The sequence below is a fragment of the Equus asinus genome, chromosome 15, assembly GCF_041296235.1.
Source record: "Equus asinus isolate D_3611 breed Donkey chromosome 15, EquAss-T2T_v2, whole genome shotgun sequence".
NCBI lineage: Eukaryota > Metazoa > Chordata > Mammalia > Perissodactyla > Equidae > Equus > Equus asinus.
This window is the reverse complement of record NC_091804.1, coordinates 20,051,330-20,074,527: the sequence shown is the minus strand read 5'-3', so window position 1 is coordinate 20,074,527 and position 23,198 is coordinate 20,051,330. Positions and strand designations below refer to the sequence as shown.

General features: G+C 51.6%; 2 protein-coding genes across 2 annotated transcripts; one reads left to right on the top strand and one right to left on the bottom strand.

Annotated features, from left to right (window-relative positions):
- Positions 1-8,095: 8,095 nt before the first annotated feature.
- Positions 8,096-9,175, top strand: OXT (oxytocin/neurophysin I prepropeptide). Its single transcript, XM_044748340.2, has 3 exons — positions 8,096-8,387; positions 8,703-8,904; positions 9,019-9,175. Exons 1-3 carry the CDS (start codon positions 8,268-8,270, stop codon positions 9,072-9,074), a joined length of 378 nt encoding a protein of 125 aa, XP_044604275.1. The 5' UTR covers positions 8,096-8,267; the 3' UTR covers positions 9,075-9,175.
- Positions 9,176-16,590: 7,415 nt separating this feature from the next.
- Positions 16,591-18,696, bottom strand: AVP (arginine vasopressin). The gene is made up of 3 exons (XM_044748431.2): positions 18,522-18,696; positions 16,989-17,190; positions 16,591-16,815 (listed from the first exon to the last, which is right to left on the bottom strand). Exons 1-3 carry the CDS (start codon positions 18,639-18,641, stop codon positions 16,646-16,648), a joined length of 492 nt encoding a protein of 163 aa, XP_044604366.1. The 5' UTR covers positions 18,642-18,696; the 3' UTR covers positions 16,591-16,645.
- Positions 18,697-23,198: the final 4,502 nt, after the last annotated feature.

Genomic DNA, 23,198 nt, shown 5'->3' with positions numbered 1-23,198 from the left:
TGAACAAAGTGGTGATGGTGGCAAGGGTTGAAGCTGTGCGTGGGCTCAACCACATGGACTTCCCCTCACCAAGGCTGACCTGGTGACCACAGTGCTGAGAGTCTAACCCACCAACAGCAGAGACCAAGTTGGGCACCCATTCCCTGGAGCCCAGCCAGCCACTGCCAGCACTAACATTCATAGACACATTGAATGCCTCATACAGCATGATAGATATCCTGCTGAATCACTTTTGATCAAGGAACTTCCTGTATAGAAAAAAGGAGGGCAGTGTTTCTCTGGTCTTACTGTGCACCCATCCATCAGAAGCAACTGGCCTCAGAGAACAACAGAACAGCCTATTGAAGGTTGAATTGTTACTGAACACAAACAGAGGTTTGTTTACCCACCACACAGGAGGGTCAAAAACTGGAAACAACAGGCTTGTGGTAAGGAAAGGGGTTTATTATTGAAAGGCAGCCAGATGAAGAGATGGGAGTTAAAACTCAGATCCACCTCCTCAAAGGGAAAAAGGTAGGGGTTTTTATCCAGAGTTTTAGTTAGTGGGGGAGAGTGTGTGTTGGGGTTTCTGGTAGGGTAGGGGGAGCATGTGCCCTTGCTGGTTGGCACCTTCCCACCAGCCTGCATTTGGCCTTGAAGACTGAATTTCTTTTTCCTTGACTGTCTGGACTTTTCTGGTTAGTTTTCATCATTAGCCTGAGTTTGGCCTCATGAGGCTGAATCTCGATGTCTGGACCTTAACTTCCTGGGAAAGACAGCTCACTCCTATACTAAGGAGGGACAGAAAGGCCTGGTTAGTGTTAAACAGCAGTTGATTATGCTGACGATGCACAGCTGCAGTGAGCAAAGCTCTTCTCAGAGTTTTTGCTTCAGGGAAGATTTTTTTCTTCTTCTTCTCCCCAAAGCACCCCCGTACATAGTTGTAAATTCCAGTTGTATGTCCTTCTGGTTGTGCTATGTGGGACACCGCCTCAGCATGGCTTGTTGAGTGGTGCTAGGTCCGTGCCCAGGATCCAAACTGGTGAAACCCTGGGCTGCCAAAGTGAAGCAAGTGAACTTAACCACTTGGCCATGGGACCGGTCTTAGGAAAGATTTTTTAACTTCTTCATTCTCGGTTTCAGTCCCCACTGTCTATTTTGGGGAACCTCAAGAGAAGAGAGGAATTCTCCCAAATATGTAGGTATTGCAGGCAGAGTCTGATGACAAGCCCTTGGCTTGGCTTTCCTGTCTTCCAGAAGCCTTTAAAGTTCAATCTGAGATTCCTTATAAAAAGTTCCAGAAAAGCAGATTTAAAAGAGCCTATATGATCAATTGCTATTCTTGTTGTACTTGTGTATATAATTGGGCCAAGTTTACTGAAACTAGACTTATTTTGCAAACCAATGAGTCTTAATTTGGCTATCTTTGGTATAAATGACAATGATTTTAGAGAGGAAAATTATGTTTCAATAGAAACTATAATACAGGGGCCGGCCTGGTGGCGCAGCGGTTAAGTGCCAACGTTCTGCTTCAGTGGCCCGGGGTTCCCGGTTCGGATCCGGGGTGCTGACATGGCACCGCTTGGCAAGCCATGCTGTGGTAGGCGTCCCACATATAAAGTAGAGGAAGATGGGTATGGATGTTAGCTCAGGACCAGTCTTCCTCAGCAAAAAGAGGAGGATTGGCAGTAGTTAGCTCAGGGCTAATCTTCCTCAAAAACAAAAAAAAGAAACTATAATACATGTTTGTGGATATTGGATTCCGGTTCTGTTCATTGTCTTTGAGACTTTGTTTTCCAGCTGTAAACTGGACTGGATCCTGAGTTCTTCCAGTTTCCTCAAATATCTGGTACAGATCTCCAAATTTATGTTTTCAGTTTTTTCTGTCCTTTTCATTTGGAATCAATGAAAACTAAAACCACCCTTTTTCCTGAAGCCCTAAATACTAAAGCTGAACAACTTGATATAAACTTGAGAGCACCATGATAGCTCATGTTTAGACAATCTTCATGCCTGTTGCTGTATAAGCCATCCAAAATGTTTCTTCGACTCTGACGTCTAGAAATTTTCTTGACTGGTCATCCCCTGGGCTCAGAAATTGGTTTATAATTTGTTCCAACCATAAACCTTGTTTTTCTTTTTATTTCTCTAGAAATACTTCTTGTTAAATATCTGGTTACTTGCTTACACAGTATAGGTCTAACTTTGGGAGACTCTTCCTATGTTCTAGAGATGATCCAAAAGACCTGGAAGAAACTCAAATTAAGGAGCTAGACACTGTCAGATGTTTCTCTGCACCATCTTTTTTGTATAGACTGGGTCTTGTTGAAATCCTGGACTTTATCCCTACTGAATGAGACCCTACAAAAAATGCCACAAGGAACAGGAACCATGCCATAAAAGTACATCGTAACTGGGATCACCCAAACCTTGGCTACCTTCATACTCTAGACACTGACTCTTCTGAATGGACAAATGAGCCTCTGACAGACCACAGGTTGCTGTTCAGAAGATGGGCTTCTAAAGATAAGTGATAAGTGACGCCCGCATTCTTACCTTACTTGTTGGATTATTAGACAGCAGGCTACTTGGCTACATCAGATGTCACCTGAGGTTCTAGGCATTAACCTTGATTAGTTTACAGGCCTCTTCTCCTGGATTCCCCAAGGATTGAGGTCCATTATGGAGGGGATACTGAAATTTGGGCTGTTTATTTTGCTAATCTGCGTGGTCATCTATATAATTATAAAATGTGAACTTAAGTGTTGTTCCAAAGCCATTGATCAGAGTACTAAAATATTAGTCATGCTGGGGCTGGCCCCATGGCTGAGTGATTAAGTTCGTGTGCTCCACTTCGGCAGCTCAGGGTTTCGACGGTTCAGATCCTGGACGCAGACATGGCACCACTCATCAAGCCATGCTTAGGTGGCATCCCCCATGCCACAACTAGAAGGACCCACAACTAAAACTATACAACTATGTACCAGGGGGCTTTGGGGAGAAAAAGGAAAAAATAAAATCTTTTAAATATTAGTCATGCAAAGCATATCTCATTCTCCCCACCTGGTACCCAAAAATATTTTAAAATAAAGGTAAAACACTTTCATTCCTCTGTCCCTGATCTCCGCCCTTTCACAGCAGGAAGTGGCTGGAGTGGTCTTTGCCCCTCATTCCCCAAGATTGAGGAATGATCATAAGACAGTGGGGATTGAAACTGAGGATGAAGAAGTAAAAAAATCTTCCCTGAAGCAAAAACTCTGAGAAGAGCTTTGCTCACTGCAGCTGTGCATCGTCAGCATAATCAACTGCTGTTTAACACTAACCAGGCCTTTCTGTCCCTCCTTAGTATAGGAGTGAGCTGTCTTTCCCAGGAAGTTAAGGTCCAGACATCGAGATTCAGCCTCATGAGGCCAAACGCAGGCTAATGATGAAAACTAACCAGAAAAGTCCAGACAGTCAAGGAAAAAGAAATTCAGTCTTTAAGGCCAAATGCAGGCTGGTGGGAAGGTACCAACCAGCGAAGGCACATGCTCCCCCTCCCCACCTAAAACCCAAGCACATGGTCTCCCCCCCTACCTAAAACCCTGGATAAAAACCCCTACCTTTTTCCCTTTGAGGAGGTGGATCTGAGTGTTAACGCCCATCTCTTCATCTGCCTGCCTTTGATAATAAACCTCTTTCCTTGCCACGAGTCCGGCATTTCCAGTTTTTGACCCTCCTGTGTGGTGGGTAAATGAACCTGTGTTTGTGTTCAGCAACAGAATTATGATGCCAGCTCAGAGCTGGGGGTGGATTATATTCTGAATCTGCAACCAAAGTATGGAACTGTCTCCCATAGCCAGTGACATAGGAGAGAATGGTTAGCCCCAGCAAGGAAAAACAATTCATGAAGAGTACCGAGAGCCTAGCTGAAATTAGAACCTGCTCACCAGTGCTACTGTCACTTTTTGCAGCTGTGAGATTGCCATCAGCAGTGCTCAGCCACTCTGGTGTAAGAATAGAGAAGACCGCTTCAGCATCGAGGACCAAAGTTGTGCGGGACACCTTTAGGCACCATCTCAGAATCCTCTCAGCCCTACTCTTGCTCCAGCCACCGCTGGAGGACCATTCCACGCAGGCTTCAACTGGCTCTGCACCAGGATCATCAGGCAGTGCTTCCACTTAGGTGGAAATGATACTCCTCACCTCCTAAAAGGTTAATTGGACCCTTACCACATGACCCAGCAATTCTACTCGTAGGTAACCTACCCAAGAGGAATGAAAACATACATCTGTTCAAAGACTTGCACATAAATATTCATAGCAAGACTATTATAAAGGCCAAAATGGGAAGCAATTAAATGTTCATCAGCTGATGAACGGATAAGCAGTTGTGGTCCATCCATGGACTACTTCTCAGCAATACAGAAGAGCAAACTACTGACACACACACAATCACTTGGATGAACCTCAAGAACACTATAGTAAGTTAAAGAAGCCAGACACAAAAGATTACATACCAAATGGTTCCATTTATAGGAAATTTCTAGAAAAGGTAAATCAATATCAGTGGTTTCCTAGGGCTGGGGGTGCAAGAGGGAGTAACGGCAATCAGGCATGAGGGACCTCTTCATGGATGGAAGTGTTCTGAAACTGGATTGTGGTGATGGTTGCATAACTGTTCGCTAGAAATCATCAAACTGTGCACTTACAATGGGTGAATTTTGTGCTATGTAAATTATATCTTATTGAAATTGTTTAAATAAAGAAGTTTAACTTTCATGTCAGCAATGTTGGGCATGGCTGATCATTTCCTCCTTGAAACCCTGTCTTCACTTCATACTCATTGTTTTCTCCGACCTTACTCAGGTTCAATCATTGGTCCTCTTCTCCATCTCTACTCCTAGGTGGTCTCACTCAGGTTTGTGCCTTTAGATATCGGTTCTGATGATTTCCAAGTTTATACACCTTCAGCTTAGCCCTCTTGCCCGAACTCCTGACTCTTGTATCCAAATGTCTGCTCAAAGTCTCCTCTGGATGCATGATGGGCATCTCAAATGACCTGTGTCCACACTGAGCTCCTGCCCCTCCCAACTCAAATCTGTACCACCCTCAGGGTTCCAATCCCAGCTGTTGGTAGCTCTGTCCTTCCCATTGCTCAGGCCAAAAGCCTTGGAGTCATCTTCAACTCCTCTTTTTATCTCCCACCCATATCCAACCCATCAGCCAACCCCAGCTGGTCTTCCTTCTAAATACACTCAGAATTGGATGACTTCTCCCCTCATGTGCCCGACCCCCTCAGTCCAGCCTGCCATCATCCCTCTCAGGGATTGCTGCAATAGCTTCCTCATGGCTTCCCTGATCCTACCTTTGCCCCACAGCCTTTTCACAACACAATGTCCAAAGTTGTCCTAACAACATGGAAATCCAATCATGTCGCTCCTCTGCTCAGAGCCCTCTCTGGCTCCCCATTTCATTTGGCCCCACATTACTGTTCTGACCCCAGGACTTCAGTCTCTCTGCTTCAGCTACACTGCCATTCCTTGAACATGCCACACACATTCCCACCTCAGGACCTTTGCACTTGCTCTTTCCCCTGCCTAGCATGCTCCCCTACATGGTAGGCAGAATTCTAAAATGGCTGCTGTGATTCTGCCACTTGTATCCACACCTTTGTGTAATCTCCTGTTGCATATGGATGTAGGACCTGTAACTTTCTTCTAACCAATAGAAGAATATGACCAAAGTGATAGGGTGTCACTCCCAGGATGACACTACATTATATGGTAAAGGGAAAGGGATTTTGCAGGTGTAATTAAGGCCCCAATTACAGAAATTAATAAGTTTGGCTTTGAGTTAAAAGGATTGTGATCCTGATGGGCCTGGCCTAATCAGAAGAGCCCTTTAAAAGGGGCTTCCCTGCACTCAGGGACTTGAAGCCCCAGACTCCTCTCTGTTGCTGGCCTTGAAGAAGCAAGCGCCGGTGGGTTCCACAGCTGCAAGGAAATAAATTCACCCGACAGTCTCCCAGGCTCCAGAAAGGAATGCAGCCTGGCTGACATCTTGACTGCAGCCCTGGGAGACCCTGAGCGGAGGACCCAGCTGAACCGTGCCCAGACTCACAGAAACTGTAGGAGAGTAAGTGGGTGCTGTGTTAAGCGGCTGGATTTGTGGTAATTTGTTACATAGCAACAGAAAACAAGTCCTCCCTAGATAGCCACACGGCAGCTTTCCTCACCTCCTTCAAGTGTCAGACGTCATCTCCACAAAAGCCTCCACCCAGCACCCTAAGGAAGATTGCAACCAGCACCCCCTTTTTCTCCATAGCGCGCTGCCCGCTCACCTGCTGAAATCGGTTCATTGTCTACTGCCTCTTCCCCCCACTAGCATAGAGGCCCCTGATGGCAGGGCTTTTTGTCTGGGTCACTGGTGTTTCCAAGCACCTATCCTGGGACCCAGAGCATCTTCAGAGGAGGAGTTGCAGGACAGAGGAAGGGCTGCCGCCCCCGTGGGGCCCTTAAGCTGCGGTAATTTATGTGCATGTGTTAACTTGAGTGAGGTCAGCGTGCCCACAGGCAGGAGGCAGGCCTTTCTGGGACCAAGGCTGGGGTCAAGCCCTTGCTTGCCCTTCTGGCCTGGCAATGCCAATGAACTGATTTGGATGAGAAACAAGACCAGCTGCTGACTGGTAGTCCAGTTGGGCCTGACCAGTTCCTTAGTAGCGGGCAGCTCACACCAGTGACTCAGGGTCAGCCGGGCTCTGTGACCTTCTCAGCCCCGGTGGCCTCAACACCCTTCTCGAAGAGGATCAACAGCGTGGAGGAAAGGCTTGGGGCTGTCCCAGTCTCCTCTCCTGAGGGTGACATTGAGGGACTGCCCTGCTGAGTCTGCTTTTTCTGACATTGGCCTCATTTCTTCTGTGCTACTGCAGGCTGGGTGCCCTGGAGAGCAGACTGGCATGCTTATCACCAAGGGCCCTTGGGACCTACGCCTGTGGAAAGGAGGGGGCCAAAACAGGATTGGGCAGAAGGAAAACTTCCATGCTGGCCTCAGTTGATCCCACAGGGAGCTGAAATAGGCCTTCAGAGTTGTCCAGCCTTGGGCCAAAATGGAGCAGTCATTGGATGCGGCCACCAGGGAAGGGTGTGGCTTGGGCCAGACGGCTCTAGCAGCTGAGGCAGGCTCTGGGTGGGCTACTTCCAGCTGAAGGCCGTCGGCTGACCACACTCCCAGCACCTGGGTGGCAAATCCCTTCTCCAAGGAGGATCCGTGCTGAGCATCTCCCTGTCTGTGAAACGGACCAGCACCCCTTCCACCGAGGCAGTCTGTCTTTCTTTCATTTTTAATTATTTTCATTTTGAGTTATATTAAAATGCAAAAAAAGCACTCTTTCTAAATGCATAAAACAAAAGACATGGGATTACAAAAGAAACCAATTATATTTATATTCAAGTATCAAAATGTTGAAAGACGTTTTTGATATAGTCACAAATGTGCTTCTTTATTTAAAGCATTAGATAACAAGATCTAGTGGCAGGGCCAATAAAGGCCGTAATTTCAAAGTGATGACAAGCCTAAACAGGGTTTAGAGACATTTGCAATAGCTGTAATGTGATAGGAGGATGTCTGTCATTTCGATTTGTGACAAAGCCACAGGTATTGCAAATTCCACTGTGGTTTGTTGCCTGCCTCATAACTGAAGGAAAGCTGGATTTCTCTTAGGGGTTAGAGAAAACAAAGATCTTACGCAGCCGAGTTCCAAGTGCGTGGAAGTGGGTGTTGGTGTGGGGAGTGGGGGTGAGGGGTGGGTTCTGGGAAATTTAGGTTCAGAAAGAGGAGACCTTCCTGACAGAGGGGACAAGGATGCAATGTGGTGCGCCAAGAGGCCCAGAGATGGAAAGTCCTGCCAAAGCCTCTTCTGGCCTGGAGGGGGAGTGCCCACCGTTTTCCCCTCACTCCCAGCTACTGGGAATGGGCTACATAGTACTTGATTGAGCCACACTGCCCCCAGGCCCCATACTCCCTGTCCCACCCTAGCGGCCCAGGCCACCGCACCGGCTACCTTCCCCCCGCGCAGCATTCAATATCGGCGCCCGATCCATTAGCCCTTAGCTGACGCGGTGACCTTGACCCGGCCGGGTCTGGCCCCTACAAATGAGGGCGCCCAGGACCTGACCCGCAGCGACCCGCTGTGACCAGTCATGCGGCGACCCTCTTAGCCAGCGCTCCGCCCGCGCGGCCCCCAGGCATAAAAAGGCCGGGCGAGGAGCCGGACGCAGCCACCGACCCGGAACCAGCGCACCCACACCATGGCCGGCCCCAGCCTCGCCTGCTGCCTGCTCGGCCTCCTGGCGCTGACCTCCGCCTGCTACATCCAGAACTGCCCCCTGGGCGGCAAGAGGGCCGCGCTGGACCTCGACGTGCGCAAGGTGAGCGCCCCAGCCCTGGTCCCCCCGCGCCGGGGGCGCAGGGACCCGCAGCCCAGGGTCGCCCCGGCCACTCCCTTCCCCGCGCCAGGCCCGCCTGGGAACGAAGGAATGTGGGAGACTTTGACCCCCCTCCTTTGACCGTTCTGGGGCCAGAACAGCGCCAGAGCGACCCCGAACCTCCGGGGCTCCTCTGCCGGCCCTCGCCGCCCAGAGGGGCCCGGACTCCCCGCCCGGCTCACCCTCCTGCCTCGCGGGTCCCCCGACGGAGCCCGGCTCGCCGCCCCGGCTGCCGGCTCACCCCTGCCCTCCCGCCAGTGCCTCCCCTGCGGCCCCGGGGGCAAAGGGCGCTGCTTCGGGCCCAGCATCTGCTGCGGGGACGAGCTGGGCTGCTTCGTGGGCACGGCCGAGGCGCTGCGCTGCCAGGAGGAGAACTACCTGCCGTCGCCCTGCCAGTCGGGCCAGAAGCCTTGCGGGAGCGGGGGCCGCTGCGCCGCCGCCGGCATTTGCTGCAGCCCGGGTGAGCCGGCGCCGGGGCGAGGTCGGGGGCGCGGGGCCGGGGCGGGGGCCTGGGGGCCGGGGGACCGGGGCCGGGGCGGGCCGGGGCGGCCCCTGACCCGGTGTCTCCTTCCAGACGGCTGCCTCGCCGATCCCTCCTGCGACCACGAGGCCGCCTTCTCCCAGCGCTGAGCCGATCGGCCCCAGACCCTGTCGGAGCGCACCCTTCGTCCCCTCCATAGCCACCTCCAGAAATAATGAAAATAAAATAAAGCAGATTTTTCCCTCTCCAACTCGACTCGCGTCTAAGTGTCACAGCTGGGAGGGGAGGGTATGGGGTGGGCGTCGGTGGGGGAGGGACGGTAGAAGATCGCGCCCGGCTCGCCCTGCGTCCCGGCTCCCTCTCCAGAATTCTGAGCAGGAATTCGGAGCCAAGGGGAGCGGCGTTGGGTTCTGCTGACCCGGGGAGGGAGGGCGCGCTGTTCTCTCGACAGCGATCTTCTACGGGGTGGAGGAAGGAGGGGGACCACAGGGCGGACTCCAAGGGAGATGGAAACAGCCCCCTGCTGACTCCCAAGAGAGCTGGGGGCCTACAGCAGGCTGCGCTTGAGAGGAACTTTCAAAGGTCCAAAGCGACAGAGCTAAGGGTCTGACAGGGAAACAGAGGAAAGGCAAGTGGTCAGTGGAGAGTGAATGACTTCCTGATGTCGGGAAGGAGGCTTGAGTCACAGAGAGCTGGCCGAGGGGACTGGAGCTTGGCTGGGGCAGCTGAAGGCCTGCATGTTTCCGGGTTCCAGACTCTCAGACAGGCCACAGGCGACAGTTGGTGTCTCAGAAGAGGTGGCCAAGCTGGGGAGGATGGCTTGAGGACCAGCACCACCCATGCCTGCTGCTCATTGTCCTGCCAAGGAGGCCCTGGGTCCCCAGTGCTGGAGTGAACACAGCAGCCCTGCTCCTGCCTGTGCAGTAAAAGAATGTGGCAGCATTGGGGACCTGCAGGGCAGGGATTCCTGAGAGCCCCCAGCCACAGAAATGACCACAGAACACAAAGGACAGGAACAAACAGAGAGACTCCCTCAACCTACTCTTCTCACCTATTCCTGGATCAAAGACAGTTTTGGGAATCAGTAAAAGCCTGATCCTTCTCCAGAACACCCACCCGTGCTCTTACCCTTGCTGTGGGCAGGCAATTTCAGAAGGCCCATGGCCACACTCCCGCTCCAAATAAAACAGGAGCATCATTATCTGTTAGTAATTTTAAAATGTTATTTCTGTGGCTTTCTCACCCCCTGGAGTGTTACCATGCAAAGGGCACGATCTGCTCACCACAAGACAAAAGCCAGTCTGTCAAGAGGCAAGATGGTGGCAGAGAAAGGGCATTTTATTAAGTGATGAGCTAGCTGATCAGAAGATGGTGGACTAGCATCCTAAAGAACCATCTTAAAGGGGTACAGAATCTTGAGCAGTTATACAGGCTAGTGGGCTATAGGGGAGGGGGTCAGGGGTGTTGACCCAGACTGGGAGTCGGCACATCAGATCTTTCAATTGTCATCGATGATGGATACCAGTATAGAATCTCTGTCCAGGGGTTATCACATTGCTAGGGAAGTTAAAAAAGTTATCTTATCGCAGCTGAGAGGTATATCTGTAAGCAGGGGCCATAAATCCATAAAGCATGTGTGTCTCCTGGAGGGTGCGTATCCAGCTGTGTTAGTCAGAGGTCATTCAAAGTCAGAGTATGCCTTCTTTTCTACAATATGGCTTCCCTTATGTCAACCCTGTGTTGAGGCCGAATCAGAAGGACTACAGAGCAACCGGAATGCGCTCAGCTGCCTCCCACCCCACCCGACCCCGAGCAGTGTGTGGGTTCCACAGACAGAGTGGAGAGAGATAGTATACTAAAGAGGTCTGTAAGCTTCTTTATATAAATTACAAAAACAGGCAGAACTAAACCATGGCGCTAGAGGTCTTGGGTGGGGCAGTGACTGGAAGGGTTGGGAGGGGGCTTCTGGGGTGCAGGTCATATTTCTTGGCCTGAGAGCTGATAAAACAGGTGTGTTCCATCTATGAAAATTCATCAAACTATGCAAATGTGATGTGTTGACTTTTGTATTATATTATACTTGAATAAAAGTTTTTTAAAATGAAAAAAAGATTATGATTGCTGAGAAGTATGCAGAGAATAGAGATGAGGCTTTTGAAAGCCCAGTGGCCAACATCTTAGACTGGGGCTCCTGCTGGGCCTGTCCCAGCAGGTCCCTCCTCCGGCCTCCTATTTGGCGAGGGAGGGGTGGAGGGGGCGTTAGTCACTGAAGGGACGAGAGATGAGTCAAAGTGGGTCCTGTTCAAGTCAGCTGTGGTGAAGTATGTGATACATACACATGAGTATCTGAGGAAAGTCGTCAAGGTTCTGTGGTCCCTCAGAAACCACAGACAGAAAGGGGAAGTGACCAGTGGGAACTATACTCCTCCACTAGAGATGTGGTTACAGTTTGTGCTTTTCCAAGCTCGTCCACCTGCCACGTCAGCAGGAAGCCCAGGATCTCCCCTGGGACCGCTCTCTCTGCCCTGAGTGCCCTGCATACCCTCCAAACCCCAGTGGCTAACACAGAGCAGAGGGGTGTCAGCCCAGCTTTCCCCACCCTTGGGAGAGAGTGCAGAGTCCCCCCATGGCCTCTAGCATCTGCCCACTGTCCCGTTCTTTCCCTGGGATCCAAAGGCCGGCAGTATTTTCTTTTCTAGCTTCAAAAACACAGGGTCCAATGAATACTTCTTTTCTTAGGGATGTTCCAGAGCTGACATCATCCTGGGTCCCACGGACGAGCTGAGGAGGAGCTGGGAGAGTTGCTGAGGAAACGCATGCCAAGTGACATCGTTCAGTGGCCAGATGGAGCTCCTTGTCATTCTTCTCTCTGTTGCTCGCTCCCAGGGGCCTTGGTCCTCGTTGGAATGTCCCCCTCAGACCCGCAAAGTGCCTGGGGCTTGTCCAGGGCGGTGGTTCCCAACTCCCCCTTTGTGTAATTAGTACTTTGTGAATTCACTTTATTAGCAGGAAGTGAAATTCCTAGATAATATGCCTACCTACACACAATTTCAAAAATATATAATTAGTCCTAGCAGGGATATAAAGTAGACAAAAGGAAAGTAATTTATTAAAAATAACATTATTTTAATATATAACTAAACAAGCAAGGCTACACTAGGTGATATAGACACAAAAAAGTCATCTGATGATGACACCTGCTTGTAAGGATTACAATAGAAAGAGATGGGAAGCTATTCCCTGCAAGAAGTTCAGGAATATAAGACAGTAGAAGGCCATGAGGATCCACATTCTCTTTTGTGCCTTAAAAAAAGACAGACTCAGATGTCAATGAATTGCAAAGAATGTATTCATGAAACGTTTGGGGAAATTCGAACAGTGCCTGAATATCTCATGATGATAATATACTGTTGAATTTGCGATTGGGGTTTGTGTGCGTGCGTGTGTGTGTGTGTGATGACAATCTGTGGTCATGTTTTTAAGAAGAGTCCCTCTCTTTTGAGATGCACAATGCAGTGTTCACAGGGGTGGGGGTAGAAAAGAAATAAGTGACCCCATGTTGATAATGAAGCTAAAGGGGCGGGGTCCCCGAGGGGTCTTTGTCTATTGGCTCTACTTTTTTGTATATTTGAACTTTCTCATAATAAAGCTAAAAAACAAAAAGATTGTGGTAGAAGTAATTCTTCTGATATGAAAAGATGCTTCAAATTTACTTTGCTAAAAAATGCACAAATTAGTACATATGGATTATGAAATGATACTAATTTGTAAGATAAAAATGTGTATGTGTGCATACCTGGGTACTGTGGGCAACGTCGGAGATGAGCTCTTTGCAGCTATGGGAAGCTTTAGGACAGAGCTCTCCTGTCTAAAAACTATAAACTTCAACTGCATCATCTAACACTTATTATTTGTTTTTTTTTAAGATTGGCACCTGAGCTAACAACTGTTGTGAATCTCCTTTTTTTTCCTCCTGCTTTTTCTCCCCAAATCTCCCCAGTACATAGTTGTATGTTTTAGTTGTGGGTCCTCCTGGCTGTGGCATGTGGGATGCTGCCTCAGTATGGCCTGATGAGCGGTGCCGTGTCTGCGCCTAGGATCCAAACCAGGGAAACCCTGGGCCGCCAAAGCGGAGTGCGTGAACTTAACCTCTCGGCCATGGAGCCGACCCCCATCAAACATTTATTGCTATGATTTATTTTTATGTCACACTGTATGGGTGAGGCCCTCCAGTACAAGTTTGAAGGGCAGCATTTTCTGTTTTCTGTAGGGGTCTATATGCATTGGGTAAGCAAGTTCGCTTATCTTCCATACCTACTAAGTATGGTGTAGTTTTTAAATCTGGAATGGTGTGGAATTATACCAAAACTTTTTCCAGCATCATAAATGATGATTGTCCATGGGGCAGAGGTGCTGATATTTCTTTCCATGTAGAGGGGTTTCCTTGAGCTAATACTCCTCCCTGGGGAGAAAGAAGCAGCTGATCTGATGGGGGTCTGCGAGGAAAGGAGTGTGCACAACCCCACCCCTTCCTCTCTGATTCCTCTTGGGATCCGCCTGCCACCCCAGGAAGCACAGGCTAATGCAGAAGCTTAAGGGGAAAGTGCTGTGAAGCCCTTGGTGCCTGGGACGGTGAACATTTCTAACTTGTAAACATCCCTAACTTGTTACTCAGCTTTGTGAAGCCCACTTGCTAGCAGATTTCTTTCTTTATTTTTATTTATTTTTTTAAAGATTGGCCCTGGGCTAACATCTGTTGCTAATCTTTTTTTTTCCTTCTTCGTCCCAAAGCCCCCCAGTACAATCCTATTACTATACAATTCCCATCAAACTCTCAGAGGATTTTTTTTCTGTAGAAATCATTACGTTGATTCTAAAATTGGTATGAAAGGGCAAAGGAGCTAAAATAGCCAAACCAATTCTGAGAAAGAACAGAGTTGGAAGAGTCACTCGAGCTGATTTCCAGACTTTCTATAAAGCTACCATGTTCGAGACAGGGTGGGGCTGGAGAAAGGACGGATCTGCAGATCAATGGAGCAGATTAGAGGCCAGAAACGGACTCACATGCAGATAGCTCAGAGATTTCGAGAAAGTTATGAAGACGATTGAGTGGCGAAAGAATAGTCATTTCAACAAACAGTGCCGGGACAAATGGATGTCCAGATGCAAAACACGAACGTCGAGCCGTAGCTGGCGCTCTCTACAAAAACTAACTCAAAACGGATCATAGTTCAATCTGTTTAAAACATATAAAGCTTTGGTGATCACGAATAGAGCCACTGTGAACATCCACACGCAGGTTTTTGTGCGAATGTAGATATTCATTTCACTTGGTAACTACCTATTATATTAATGGGGTTGCTGGGTGAAATGGTAATTTTAAGGTTAACTTTATGAGAAACTATGAGACTGTTTTTCAGAGTGGTTGACTGATCTTGCATCCTCACCAACAATAGCTGAGAGTTCCAATTGCTCCATATCCTTGTCAGCAGCTGATATGATCAGCTCTCTCTTGTTTTTTTTTTTTTTTTTTAAAAAAAGCCCTTGTAATGGATATATCACTGTGGTTTTAATTTGCATTTTCCTAATGATTAATGATGTTGAACACCTTTACATGTGTTTATTTGCCATCTATACATCTTATTTGGTGAAGTATTTGCTTCAATCTTTTGCCCATTTTAAAAGTTGGGTTGTATTATTATTGAGTTTGGGGAGGTCTTTATATATTCCGGATATAAGTCCTTTATGCGTCATGTGGTTGTAAATCTTTTCTCCCAGTCTGTGGCTTGCATTTCATTCTCTTGATATTGTCCTTTAAAGAGCAGAAGTTCTTAATTTTGATGAATTCCAAATGTATCAAATTTCTTCTTTTATGTCTTTTGCTTTTGGTGTTGGAGCTAAAAAATCTTTGCCTATCTCGAGGTCATAAAGAATTTCTCCTGTTTTTCCTCAAGATGTTTTATAGTTTTAGATTTTACATTTAGCTCTGTGATCCATTTTTTAAAAACCAGCTGCCCTTCCCACCTCCCTCCATCTAGAAGGGGTACTAAATTCCCCTTAGGTCTGGTCCTGCTCCAGCCCTTCCCGGACCTGGGGACTGGCCCTGAGTGGGCCGCAGCGGGGCAGAGGCAGGAGGCCACGGCAGGGATAGAAGCCTGCAGGGCTCCTACACAAACACACACACACACACACACACACATGCTAGACTTACTCATGCTGGACACTGACCTGGGTCAGGGGTGAGAGCAAAGTGGAGCTCTAAGACAGAAGACAGCCTGATCTTGGCTTGGCACCTGGACCCCGGCCAGGGCTAACTGAGACTGAGTCAGGAGGCTCTGCCCCAAGACGGGGTGTTGGGGTCAGGGCTCAAGGTGACTCCTCTCTGCCTGTGCTCCCTTCTGGCCTCCAAATCAGCAGAGGATTCCAGAGGAGATGTAGCCCCGTGTGGCATCAAGTCCTGGAGCAATAAATCCCAAGTAGAGGATGCAGAGAACAGAGCGGGCAGAGAGAGGATGAGAGGTAATGGAGGGGTGAGGGGGCAGAAGAGGCAGGAGAGGGAGGCAGGGTGACAAAGAGAGAAGCAAGAGAGGGCCAAGGAGCTGGGGGGGGGGGCAAGAGAGGGGAGTGCCCCGGAAAGGGGATAAAGGGGAGGATGAGATGGAGGGGACAAAGAAGGACAGAGAAGAGCAATGGCCAAATGCCAGCGGACATCTGCCCTGAAGCTGCATGTGTCAAAGGATGGAAGGTCCTAATGTGAGTGCGCACGTGCGAGTGTGTACATGAGCCTGCCCGTCATGGTGTCCGTCATCTGTGTTTCTCTGGGTATGTCTGTGCTTCTGATTGAGTATCTCACGGTCTGGATCTGTGACTATGGTCAAGAATCACAGAGCACATCCCTAACAATTATTCTCTTGTCCATGGTCCATGTTTGTCTCAGTGTGTGTGTGGTTTGTGCAGCTGGAAGGGGGTGGGGGGAACGACGAAAACATGTAGCTAGGTTCTCAGTCTCCCACACTGGCTGGGGGGCCCCAGTGGGGGGAGTTCAGTTTCCTCCTGGACAGACTGCACCTGGCCCTCTCTCTGCTGGCTCTGGGGTGATGTTGCCTCCCCGACCCCGCGCCCCCCCGCTTCCCGGCACGCCCCAGCGCAAAGCACAGCCTTGGATGAAATAGACAGTGGACTGGGAATCTGGGGACCTGGGTGGGTCCATGAAGCTCTTTGTGCCTCAGTCTCCTGGGATGTAAATGGGGACAGGAACTCCTGGTCACCCCTTGGCTGTCGTTCCCTTCTGCCTTTCTCTCTCACTTCTCTCCATCACTCTCGATGTCTCTCTCTCTCCATCGTTCTACTATTTCTGTCTCTCTTGCTATCTTGTTCACACGTGTCTTTCTCCTTCTCTGCCTTTACTTCTATCCCTCTGCCAGAGGATCCCCGAACCCAGCTCCTCCACGGCCAGTCTCGTCCTGTTCCTGTCTCTCCTCACCCCTCCAGGTCGCCCGGTCCTTAGTTTTGTCTAGAACTCTGCGGGCCCAAGATCTCTTCCCCTACAGGATCTGGGGACTGGCTGGGGCGGGGGCTGCGGTGTCCGCGCTCCATCTTCCCACCACCACGCCCCCCGCCCCGCTCCCATCCCCACCCCGAGAGACGGAGACAGACACCGGCCAGTGCATTTTAGAAGGTTTATTTTTCGTGTTGCGAGGGCGGGCAGGGCGGCGGGGGCTCAGTAGACGCCGGGCTCTCCGGGCTCGGGCGCCCCGGCCAGCTGCACCAGCCGCAGCAGCAGGGCCCCGGTCGGGCCGTCCAGCTGGGTGGCGTTGCTCCGGTCGCTGGCGCGGGCGCGGCGGGGGAGGCCGGCGCCCTCCCGGCACTCGGGCTCCGTCACGCAGCTCTCTGCAGGGGGCACGGTCTGAGCGGCGGCGCGGGCGGCTGGGGGCGCAACTCGGGTGCCCGCACTGCCCGCGCCGGGACCAGACCCAGATCGGCCCGCCCCGCCCGCCCCACCGGGTCCCGGTGCCACCCCGCCCGCCCCGGGCCGGACCCAGGCCACCCCGCCGCGCGCGCACCGTCGTTGCAGCAGATGCCGGCGGCGGCGCAGCGGCCCCCGCTCCCGCAAGGCTTCTGGCCCGACTGGCAGGGCGACGGCAGGTAGTTCTCCTCCTGGCAGCGCAGCGCCTCGGCCGTGCCCACGAAGCAGCCCAGCTCGTCCCCGCAGCAGATGCTGGGCCCGAAGCAGCGCCCTTTGCCCCCGGGGCCGCAGGGGAGGCACTGGCGGGAGGGCAGGGGTGAGCCGGCAGCCGGGGCGGCGAGCCGGGCTCCGTCGGGGGACCCGCGAGGCAGGAGGGTGAGCCGGGCGGGGAGTCCGGGCCCCTCTGGGCGGCGAGGGCCGGCAGAGGAGCCCCGGAGGTTCGGGGTCGCTCTGGCGCTGTTCTGGCCCCAGAACGGTCAAAGGAGGGGGGTCAAAATCTAAACTCCCCTTGTTTTCAGGTGACTGAGAACCGGCTCTCGGTGACAGCCTTCAGCATCCTCCCGCTCCGTTGAGGGCGGGGTTTCGCATGGGCTGCAGCATGGGGGAGACCTTCCTCCTCTCTCGGCTGCCCATCACCCACCCCCAAATCTAGACCTTTCTCCCCAGCCCCTTGGCTCAAGCTGGATCTCTAGCACCTCGCACCCTACCGCGTGGCGCGGGAAGGGGGGTGGGGGTGAGGCGGGGCCCCGCCTGCCCCGACATATCCAGGCCCTTCCTCCCATTTCCTGTCCCTTCTCCAGCCTTGCCCTCCACCCCCGCCCCCCAGCTGATGGATCTCACTGGAACCCTGACCTCCGCTTACCTGCTTGTGGACTAACCACGTGAGTGGCAGAGGCCTGAGCCCTAGAGGGGGTCATGAGGCACCAGGGGGGACTCAGGCTCCCAAAGGTGCCAAGCAGAGGGAAGGTAGGTGCTGCCCCCCTACACACCCTAGCTTGTTCACTAGCTCAAAATTGAGCCGCCTGTAACCTGGAAAGAATTGAACATGGTAACTGGATTTCCTTCAGCTCTGCTGAAAATAGAATAAAAGGAAATCGCCTGGACATGCAGCACGAGAGAATTGGGCTAGGTACCCAGCAGAACTTTCTTACAGGGTGCTTGGGTGACACCTCCCACTCAAGCAAGCTCGGAGAAATGGCCTGCTTCTGGCTGGGGGCGGGGAAGCCAGTGGCTAGGAGAGGCTGGGAGCTGGATGCAGAAGGCCCTGAACGCCAGGGTCGACAGATCCTCTGCTGCTCCAGCCAGTCCTGGATGATAGGCACCCATGGGCACAGAGGAGGCTTTACTGCCCAGTTCTCCTCACCTAGCCCCAATCCCAGTTACTGGGGAAACGTCTGTTTCCTGCACCCCTTGTCTAGATGAGGATGGTTCCAGGAAGCCCTGCCGCACCCCCTAGCCTGCTGGCAGCCTGGTGCCCTCTGCCTGGCCATGCCAAGCCTCTCTCCTTCTGCTGGGCACTCCCCTAAAGCCTGCCTCTCCCACGACATCGCCCTTGCCTAGCCCTTGCACTGTGGTACTGGCCCTGGGACTCGGCCCCTTCCCGGCAGCCCTCAGATGGCTGTGGTTGTACCTGTCTCAGCTCCAGGTCGGACATGGCCCTCTTGCCACCCCTCGGGCAGTTCTGGAAGTAGCAAGCGGAGGTAAAGGCCAGCAGGCCGAGAAAGCAGGCGGGCAGCATGGTGTCAGGCATCCTGGCGCAGGTGGGCACAGTGAGCGATGCTGCTCTGTGGACTGTGCTGCGCTGCCTTCGCTGGCTGCCTATTTATGTCCGCAGGTGTTCCCCCAGAGGCAACGTGGCCGCCACTCCCCTTCCCCTGTGGCTCCCCAGGAGCCCACGGCCACCAGGTCCCAAGGCGTCAGCAGTGATTCAGGCATCTGGGGACACACGTGGGCCTGTCTGTGCGCGGAGGGGGGCGGCAGGGGGAGTGGTACCGGCCTCCGGGCTGTCATTGGCAGCAGTATGGCATGGTGTGACAGGAGCTGTCAAGACTGTGATTGCGGCTCTCCGGACTCAGGGACGGGGACAGACAGGGGTCTCCTGGAGACCGTCTCCAAGCTTTCTGGCTGCCCAGAAGAAGCTGGGGGTCTGTGAGCCCTGTCCCTTGACACAGCCCCCTGGGAATGGGGCGAGGGGGACCCCAGGGGCTGGTATGTATGGAGAAGGGTCAGGCCCTGGCCCAGGAGTGGTGGGGGAGGGGACAGTCAGGTGTGCGGGACCCCACTGGGAGGCTTAGCCCCGTGAGAAGACAAGGACCAAGAAGGGCACACACCCAAGGTGGTGGGGACAGAGGGCTTTATCCTGGCTGCCTCAGGAAAGGGAACTGCTGCCTGCAGCCCCGTGGTGGTCCACGGGGCTGCAGTTATGGAGGCAAGGGGCCAACATGGACTCAGTGCCATTCCCACAGGCTGGGTGGAGCAGGCTCCCGGGGGAAGCTGAGGACGCCCCACCCACATACACCCAGAGCAGGGTCCAGGGGCTCAGAGACCGGGGGCCTTGGGGACAGCTTTTTGTCATGTTCCCATCACTCCCCTCTGAGGCAGGAACATGGGGGTAGGGGAGCTTCTATGGGGGAAAGGAGAAACGCAGACCCAGTAGGTTCAAGGGTGGGGGAGCCCCAAGGAAGCTGATAGCCAGCTTGCCCCAGTTCTTACCCCTGCCAGGTCCCTATTTTGTGGGCAGCAGGGCAGGTCCCATCTCAGGCCTGGGGTGGGAGTGGGGACACCAGGGCTATGGGGCTAGGGGAGGGAAGACAGTCAAATGGGCTCAGCTTGAGAAAGCAGCCTCTGATACATGACCCGGGGCTGGTGGGTTGAAGGGGCCGAAGACTCCCTCCTCCGGGCCACCAGATTGACCCCCTGGTCCTGGGACCCAGGCTAACCACCCCACACCTCGTGGGCTTTGCACGACCCCCAGCTCTCCCCAGGCTCTTGGCCTCCTCTCCAAGGGGCTGCAAGGAAGCTCCAGGGGACACAGCTGCCTCCTCCCCACCAAGTGCTGTGAGGGGGTCCAGCGTCCCAGGGAGGGGGCCTTCCACACTCAGGACCTGATGCTGGCTTTTTAGGAACATCCCGTTAGAGGCTGTGAGGACACTGGAGCCCAATGGCCTGTTGAAATCTGGCCCCTGTTGCTCGAAACTTCATGACGTGGGCAGGTCACTTGACCTCTCTGTGCCTCGCTTTCCTTCAGTGTAAAGTAGGGAAAAGCTTCCAGGACCCACCTCACAGGGCTGTTGTGAGGACTGAACTCATGTAATATAGAAGAGGTTTAGAAAAGGGCCTGCACCACTGTAAAGTTAATTAATAGTAGTATTGTATTATTAATGCCATTACTCTTATTAAGAGCTGAAGAGATTTTTCCAGAGAGAGTAGCTTCCTGGGTTATCCCAGGAGGAACACTTTCATTCCACTCATGGCCTAGAAAGAAGCTGGGTCCAAACTGTTGCCCTGCTGACACTCTGGGGGTTGGAGGGGGCAGGCTGCGGTAGGGGCAGACCGTGTGGCCTTGGCCCAGCACCTTACCCTCTCTGCGCTTCAGGTCCAAGTTATCAACTGAAAACGGATGGGGCTACACTAACGGAAGGGCTGAGGCCCTGGGACGGGCCAGCACGTGTGTGTTCTGACCGGCTGTGTCTACCAGGATCATTGTTCTAAGACTTGCCTCCCACACTAGGGCCTCCTCAAACTCTACCTCCAGAACGAGAGGGCCTGCTTCTCCCAATACCCACCTTCTTGGAACTCCCACTGGCTGGAAAAAGTCTCATTCCTGTGCTGACTGCTGCATTGCAAGTACGGCACCACACGTAACTGGACCCTCCAGATACCCCACACGCCTTCTATACCTGCTTTATATGTCTTAGGTACTTCTTCACACCTTCTCCATCCTTCCGTCTCCTACACCTCGGCTCATTATCTTGACTTACACATCATTTTAAAAGGGAGGATTTAGCTCTTTCCAGTCCCTCCTTGCCCTCCCCCAGATGTACTCTCCCACCTACCATTTTCTTGATATAATGATATCATAATGGTTAGATCAGTATTATGAGTTAGACCGCAAATCTGCCCTCTGCGCTAAGCCATGTGGTATATTACGATGACATTTCCATCACTGAACAACTTTTTGTGTTCCCTGGAGTTAGCGATTGCCTTGGTTTTCACTGTGATCCATCTACCACTTTTGCCCAGAAGTCAACATTTACTCTTTAGTTCCCTTCACGCAGGCCCAAACTAGTCCACTGAAACTCCCATTATCAAGGTTGGTTGTAAGTTACCTCCATATTGCCTAATTTGGTGGTCATGTCTTTCTCCTCATTTGACATATCCCCCTGGCAGCATTTGAATGGTTGAGCACATATTCTTTGTTAAAAATATGCTTCATTTGGCTCCATTGACACTACGCTCTCCTGGTTTTTCTCCCACCACACTGAATGTTCTTTCTCAGTCTCCTTTTCTGGCTCTTCCCCTTTGACCTTGACTTCCAAAGGTTGGAGCATCCCAAGACTCAGTCCTGCATCCCTTCTCGTCTCCTCTTCCTAGGTAATCACTTCTAACCCCATGATTTTACATACTTTCTGTAAACTAATGATTCCAAAATTCACATCTCTATCCTGGGCCTCTCCCCCGAGTGCCAGACTGCCCAATGACACCTCCCCTTGGATGTTCAATAGGTCTCTCCAACTTAACATGGTCAAACTCATCTCCTGATTCTTAGCTGCTCTCCTGCTGTCCCCCAGGGTTCTTCTGCTCTGTAATCCACCATTGTCTAACCATCTGCTCCTCCTAGGACCTGAGACTCACCCTGGTCCTTCTCTGTCCCTCACTCTTTGCTCGTCTTACCTCTAAAATGTATCTCAAATCTATCTGCTTCTTTCTGCTCCTGCTTTGGAATCTCAGAACCTGCTGTTTCCTTGTCCTAGAATGCTCGCCTACCCTCACCCCTCCCTGGGATTCTCCTGGCCGCTTAAGTGTCATCTCCTAAGAAGAGCCTTCCCTGACCACCCTCCTGGACCATCCCTCACCTCCACCTCAATTCTTTTCTAACTAGGGTCTATGTCAATGGGTTTAATAGCACCTACTACGACTTGCAGGTCATTTGTTTGTCTCTTTATCTTTTTGTGTGTGTATGGTTGTCCCCCTTCTAGAATAAAAGCCCCAGGGGAAAAAGGACTCCATCTTTCTGTTTCTTACTGTAGCCCCACTCTTGGTACAGTGCCTGCCAGACAGTGTGTTTTCAATAACTTATGGAAAGAAGGAAGGGAGAGAGGGGAGCCCTGGGTACCAACTTCAGCTCTCCAGGGAGTTACCGTGTGACCTTGGGCAAGTCACATCTGTTCCCAAAGTTACTTGTTTGATGTACTGACCCCACTTCCTATCTCACTGAGGTCTTAAGGGAATCAGATGAAGGTGCTATAAAGGGCTAGGATTTTCTGGAATCTTTACAGAACAAACAGTTGCCAGCCTCCAGATTAAGCCCCAAATCTCAGAATGTTCTGTAAAGTACTTCCTTACCTTTAGACCATCTTTCCTGAGAACAGTTAACTGCCCCGGTCCCCCTACTCCTGTTTCTTCTTCCCCTTTGCTCGGGATCAACCCAGTGTCTGTACCACATGACATCCTTGCTACCTGGAAGGGCGGTTGGTCTCATTTTCAAACAGAGCCGGCTGCCAACAGCAAGTACAGCTTCTCTTCTCACCTGTTTTGCACTAGTCTGACTTGAGGACCCTGGACCGTGAAGACACACAAATGCTCTATAAACTAGGAAGAGGTGACAAAAGTGAGCAAAATTTGTAGGAGCCCAAGACCTGCCTACTGAATTGAATCAAAGAGGCTGCATGGAGCAGGGATAACAAACGTGAGAAAAATCCTGGGCCTTAGGCTACAGCTGTGAAACTAAAACGGATCCACATTAGGACTAAGAAAAAAAAAAATCCCTCCCTCCTTAATGAAACCGGGGAGCTAAACGTGAATATTTCCCAGATCTCTAGAGGCGGCAACATTAAGCTTAAAAGAAATAAGAAATGAAAAGATCTCATAAAAATTCTTACTTGCCAAAAAACCTAACTGAAAAGCAAAATAAACTAGGGAAAATATTTTTAACCAACTCTTTCCTATATTCAAAGATGACGCCTTCACTTCTGGGGACTCTGAGCTCCAGCTCCAGGTCCCAAAAGCCCCCTTGGCGCACCTACTGGGGACAAAGGCTGCAGCCCGGGAGGTGGCAGATGTTGCCCCCTTTTGCTGGGCTGGGCAA